The sequence below is a fragment of the Anabas testudineus genome, chromosome 7 (genome assembly GCF_900324465.2).
Source record: "Anabas testudineus chromosome 7, fAnaTes1.2, whole genome shotgun sequence".
In the NCBI taxonomy this organism is placed as follows: domain Eukaryota; kingdom Metazoa; phylum Chordata; class Actinopteri; order Anabantiformes; family Anabantidae; genus Anabas; species Anabas testudineus.
Genome location: NC_046616.1, coordinates 4,919,513 through 4,925,579, shown reverse-complemented (window position 1 = coordinate 4,925,579; position 6,067 = coordinate 4,919,513). Strand labels below are relative to the sequence as shown.

Here is a 6,067-nt window from a genome sequence, read left to right as displayed (position 1 = left end):
ATACTAAATGAAGTCTGCATCACTAGGTTAATGAACAGATTGGGCCTGCACTCCATTTACGTTGTTGGGGCCTTGGTCAGCTCTATGACTTCCACAGAGAGCTGTTAAGTTTCAGCTTTATGACCATCCATCACTATAATCATTCATTATGTTTAGAGTAATTTAGTTTTAATGTAACTAATTTAATCAACTTAAATCAACGCACACACATATTGTATTTCAGTAAACACTTTTTTATTTGGTTTGGTAGCAAAAACAGCACCTCAGGACAACAGTATGACGTGGGCAGCCTCCTAAGGGGTCGAACAGTTTCAGTTACAGGACACGCATCGGGAAGACATGCACTACCTACTGTAGCAGGCAATTCTAAGACATTAGTTGACCAACTACTTTAGTATTGTTTCAATACATTCACATTCCTTTGACAACACCACTGTTTTGAGTGTGATAGCCCTTCATGTAAGAAATAGCTGTTGTATAGACTGGGAGCAGTTTCCCAATGTTTTTATTTCACTTTCTTCTTAAAATCTTCTTTAGTACAGTCAGACGTCAGACATACAAAATAGATTCTTTGGTCTCTTCCAGATCTTTGGTAGTGTTCGTTTATTGTCTCATGATAAACATGTTTATGCTGGCAAGCTTTTTACTTCAGACTTGTTTATTGCAATAGTTGTGGGGGGTAAGGGTGAACTGTGAGTATAAAACTACCAGAGGCAGAGGAGATCATAGCAGACAAGTAGCTACATCTCTAAACTAGACAGCTCAGTCTTCAATGACCTCAGAGGACTCAGACACCACTCTGCCATCCTTGGTCTCGATCATCTTGATAACAACGTTCTTCTTGCTCTGGGTGGTGCTGTAGCCGCCAGCACTGCCGCTGCTGAAGCCGCCCAGGCCGCTGCTGCCATATCCGCTAGAAAACCCGCTAGAGTAACCGCTGGAGTAGCTGCTCCTCAGTGTGTCCGAAGGGAAACTGCTGTAGCTTGCTATTAGGAGAAGGGAGGTAGAAGGAAATGGTTAGAACAGATGACAGACTGAAGCCCAACCATGAAAGCTATGTCTAAAAATGTCACTCACTGCTCTGTTGGGAGATGTTGATAGCCTTGATACCGCTTGCCAGTCTCTCCTCCTCTCCTTCCAGCAGTTTCCTGTAGGTGGCGATTTCAATGTCCAGAGCAAGCTTGACGTTCATGAGGTCCTGGTATTCTCTGATCTGGCGGGCCATGTCCTGTTTGGCTCTCTGCAGGGCTTCCTCCAGGTCCCTGATACGAGACTTGGCGTCCTTCACAGCCAGCTCACCACGCTCCTCAGCCTCTGCGATCTGGGCCTCCAGGTTGCCACGCTGGATTTTTATAGATTTTTAAAGAATGAGGCTCTGACTCATGACTGTTGTGTTTGATGTAAGATAAAAATACTGTACGATGGTGGTAAAAGACTTTTTCCCCTACCTGTGCCTTGACAGCGTCAATCTCTGATGTCAGTCTCTGGATCATGCGATTCAGGTCTGCGATCTCTGTCCTTGTACTCCTCAGGTCATCTCCATATTTGCTGGCTGATGTCTGCATCTCCTCATACTAAATGTAAATCAGACAAACAACATATTACAAACTGGAAAGTTTCTTGATGAGCAAATTCTATGCACTGATTGATGGCCTCATATTGAGGTAAGGCATGTTTCACCTTTCCAATTTGTTAAAAATGATAAACACAAGAACGAAAATTCACCTTGGTCTTGTACCATGTCTCTGCCTCAGCGCGGGTGCGGTTGGCAATGTCTTCATATTGGGCCTTGACCTCAGCAACAATGGCATCCATGTCCAGGTTGCGGCTGTTGTCCATCTCTACAATGACAGAAGTGTCCTTGATCTGGCTCTGGAGCTCACGCAGTTCCTAAAACAAAGCATAAATAAAAGAGTCCAGTCAGTAAGCCATGACTCGGCTGATTAATCACTAAGTATGCTGATGAAGAAGCTGATTCTGTGCCGTACCTCCTCGTAGATCGACCTGAGGAAGTTGATCTCATCTGTCAGACTCTCAAGCTTGGCCTCCAGCTCAACCTTATTCATGTAGGCCTCATCAACATCCTGGAACCAAGAAAGAAAAGCAAGAAAAATAATTAAATAGACTGAAGGCAATTAAATAAAAGGAATTAATTAATTAATTAAAATGAACAAATGTGTATTTGAATAAATCACGATGCCGACCTTCTTAATGAGGACAAAGTCGTTCTCACACTCTGTGCGCTTGTTGATCTCATCTTCATACCTGAGAATGGGAAAAAAATTAGGTTATGTTTAGATTTTGAACATTCAGGAAAAATGTGTGCTCATGCTCCTGCTCAGTTATTAGGGTTTATATGCTATTGTAACACTAGGAGGCGCAAGTGGTCCATCCCTAAGTCCTGAACTACCTTTGGGACGTGAGCCTCACAGTGTGTTGACTCAGGGCCAAGTGTGAGAGCTATTACTGATATTTCATCCTAGGGGAGTTCCTGGCTGATATGACCCATTTGTCTGTGGATAACAAAACAAATATCTGTGTCTCTGTTGAACCTGTTTAATTTAGAGACGTGTGCATGTCCGCAATCTTGCACAGAGAGGTTAGCTCACAGTCAGCTGAGGAAAATTAAGTTTTACATCTAGTAAAAGTGAAACGTGCTTCATCAGTGCTGTAATTCCCTTGAGTTTCAATGACGCAAGACAATGGACAGATGTAGGGAGGAGTCCTCAAAAAGATGACCTCAATGCATTAGTCGTGATGAGCTAACCTGACTTCAACAGTATGTTGGTTGTGATATAACAAACATCCAATAGTATTTTATTTGTGAATGAAGTTTGATTTCTAAATGAAATATGAATCCTCTTCACTGGCCTCTTCGAGGCCTGGTGCTGAATCAACCAGTACTCTTTTATCCTCCCTCGTCCCCTCCACACTCACTTGTTCTTGAAGTCCTCCACCAGGCCCTGCATGTTGTGCAGGTCGGCCTCCAGCTTCATCTTGTCGTTACCCAGGCTGTCCAGCTGTCTGCGTAGGTTGGCGATGTAGGCCTCGAACATAGCATCGATGTTGGAGCGGGTGGTGGTCTGTTGCTGCAGCAGGTTCCACTTGGTCTCAAGCATTTTGTTCTGCTGCTCCAGGAAGCGAACCTGATGTGACGAGAAAGATGCAGAAAGAGAAAAATAGTGTTATGATACTGTATGAATACAGGAATGTGAGGAACTCAATCAAGCAGCAATCCATAAAAGCCTTCAGTGATTTACCTGCTTGTTTACTGTTACTCATGTGAAGACTGATTCAGTCACTAGTTAGGAATTATCCTGAAATTCCTTTTGAAAGAGTGATGTGAAGATGTCTGCTTGCTGTGACATAATAACATTGCCGCTGGGTTAACATAATATTCAATCATGAGAAGAAATCCTGCTATGCCTATTTTCCACCGTCTGTGTTATTCTTTGCTATCTTTAGAGATTTGTAGGCTGCTTGTTGGATGTACTTCTATGCAGCCATGCTTTTCCAAAGGAAGGCCAGCATGACGTACGTGCATCCTGACAGGAGGTAGAGGGTGCAGGGAACAAGAGGGGGTTGGAAAAAGTCAGTGATGGAGAAATGGAGCTAGTTAACCCTTCTCCTACACGTCTTCCTGTTTTTGTACAGCGAGGTTCCCAACCACCGATGACAAATACAGGGAGGAAGAGAAGGGCGTGAGGCAAATCTGCATCTGCAGGCACACTCAGATCAGGTCAATATTTAACTGTGTCATACGTGTGATGAGAGTAGGGAGCAGAAAGTAAAGGCAATTCATTAGGTGAAGATAGGAGGGGGTGGAGAAGTAAGGGTAGAAGATGAACGGGGGGTGAACAGTACAAGTAAGGAAGTGAAAACTGATATGTGACAAGGTGGACCTTGCTCCTTTACACTTCACACTGTGCAGGTGGGAAATAATCTGGATCCCCTTATAGTATTGATTTGAACTGGACTAAATCCAGATAATAAGTTTCCTTCACATGGAGAACCACGACCAGACAGCTGATAAACGCTGCTCTGTGCTAAAGTATGCAAAATGTGCTTTATCTTCTTTTAATCATTGCGCTGGGAGAGTTGATATGTAGCCAGTCAGCTGGCATTGAACAGAACATGAAACCAATTAGCCTATTTAAATATTAACCCACTGCTGAGGCCTCAGAGAACAGACAGACTCCTGAGTATTAGACAAACTCTGGACTTTAATGCCGACTCGAATGATCTAAAGTAATTCTACTGATACTCCCAGTGGAAACTCATTTTAAAAGGTGTCACTCTGAATGAAGATATTGTCATTAAAGTAACAATAGCAGCCAGTACCGACTATGGGCCTTTTTGTGTGTGTGTTAGGCAGGGTGGGGGCCACCGGTGGCAGTAAAGAGAGCCACACCCAAGCTAAAGGAGGGACTAGTCCCAAGGTAACTCATATCACAAGCCCTGAGCTCTGCCCTGACACACCCTTAGCTTTCTCTCTCTCCCTCTCTCTCTGTCTTTCTGCATGTCTGTTTTTCATCACTATAAAAGGGCAGTCGAAGCCAAGAGATAGAGAGCCTAACCCCAAGTTTGAGCACATTCATTCTTTTCTGCCTTGACTGCATTTGTGGCAGGTGATGAAAGCAGAAATGGCTATAAATCAACTTTCTAACCACAGCAATGAGGAAATCAGCATTACAGCACATGTGGCAAACATATGGACTTCTAAATCTAAATATTGCATAACAGTGTCATGACACAAACGCTTTTTTACAATACTGTGACTGAGTTTTGCAGTTTCTGTCTCTTTGAAGAGGAGAATGAGACAAAGAAGAGTGACTGAGGAACCTGAATGCATGTCTCTGCACTCTATTACAAGTTCTTACCTTGTCAATGAAGGAAGCGAAGCGGTTGTTGAGAGTCTTGATCTGCTCCTTCTCCTGAGTGCGGACAGCTTGGATGGAGGGGTCAATGTCGAGCTGCATAGGGGCCAGCAGACTCTTGTTCACAGTGACTGCGGTGATAGGGGCCTGAGCAACCATGCCACCACCAAAGCCACCACCTAAGCCACTACCAAAGCCTCCACCAAAGCTAGCACCAGCCATGCTTGAGCCGAGGCCAAACGAAGAGGTGCTGGTGATGCCAGCCCCTCCATAGCCCCTGTTGACTCCTCCATAGGAACTCCTCATACTGTAGCTCCTCTGCGAGCTTGGTCCAGCATAAGAGTTGCTGCTGAAGCTCCGTGGGGCAGAAGAGGACTTCACAGTGTAAGTGGAGGATTTGTAATGGCTCATTTTGAAATCTGGAGTCAAGATATTCTTCTGGATGAAAAGAGTCTGAGAAGATCAGATGGAATGGCTCGGCTGGCAAGGCAGGCAGAGGGGAGAGACCAGCGTGGATAGGAAGAAAAGAAACTACTGAGGAGTTTTAAAGCCTGTTTCTGTGGGAGGGGACAGGGGTGAACTCCCATTGGCTGCAGGGCTGGCTGAAAGAGGGAGGCAGGGCTGTAACATTACCCTTGTATGACACATTGTCCAGTCATTCAAAACCATTACCTGGTCTTTCTACAAGATTCTCTGTGTTGTTAGAGAAAACCTGTGTCAAGGAGCTGTAGTTCTTCACTTTAATCTCTACTCTCTGTTTATATGTCCAGCTGAAAGTATCCAAAATACAACATGTAGGAGCTGGAGGTCTGGTCCAACTTTAAAAAGACTGATTTATGTCCAGTAGCAGCTATGTGTCAGAGAAAAGTGCAGTGTGTGTGGCAGGGCTTGGTTGGTGGGTGGCTGCTGGATAAGAGGTTATAATGTTATTGTATTTTTAACTAAGGCATGTTTATTATGTGTGTAAGGAGGGAGCCGATGATGATCTTCGTTTAGATAATGTGGACTGTACAGTGAGATGCATTGGTGTTTAATTCGATTCATTAAGGAAATCAGTAAGGTGTGATCAGATAGGTGTCCACCTGTAGCTACGTGTAGTACCACGAGCTCTGTCAGCTGCTTTACATATTAAAAAAGCAGGACAGGTCCGACTAGATGTCACGCTAGATGACGCAAGTCAAAACTCTTCC

The 6,067-nt window shown here is 44.2% G+C and overlaps 1 protein-coding gene across 1 annotated transcript; it reads right to left on the bottom strand.

Moving 5' to 3' along the window:
* Positions 1-217: 217 nt before the first annotated feature.
* krt8 (keratin 8) lies at positions 218-5,401 on the bottom strand. The gene is made up of 8 exons (XM_026368096.1): positions 4,881-5,401; positions 2,938-3,146; positions 2,205-2,265; positions 1,989-2,084; positions 1,726-1,890; positions 1,449-1,574; positions 1,078-1,342; positions 218-986 (listed from the first exon to the last, which is right to left on the bottom strand). Exons 1-8 carry the CDS (start codon positions 5,286-5,288, stop codon positions 763-765), a joined length of 1,554 nt encoding a protein of 517 aa, XP_026223881.1. The 5' UTR covers positions 5,289-5,401; the 3' UTR covers positions 218-762.
* Positions 5,402-6,067: the final 666 nt, after the last annotated feature.

Coding starts and splice junctions, on each gene's coding strand:
- krt8 (XM_026368096.1), bottom strand. CDS start 5,288: ATGAGCCATTACAAATCCTCCACTTACACTGTGAAGTCCTCTTCTGCC. Junction 2,266..2,937: donor GTGGAGGACTTCAAGAACAA/GTGAGTGTGGAG, acceptor TCCCATTCTCAG/GTATGAAGATGAGATCAACA. Junction 1,343..1,448: donor TTGACGCTGTCAAGGCACAG/GTAGGGGAAAAA, acceptor ATAAAAATCCAG/CGTGGCAACCTGGAGGCCCA.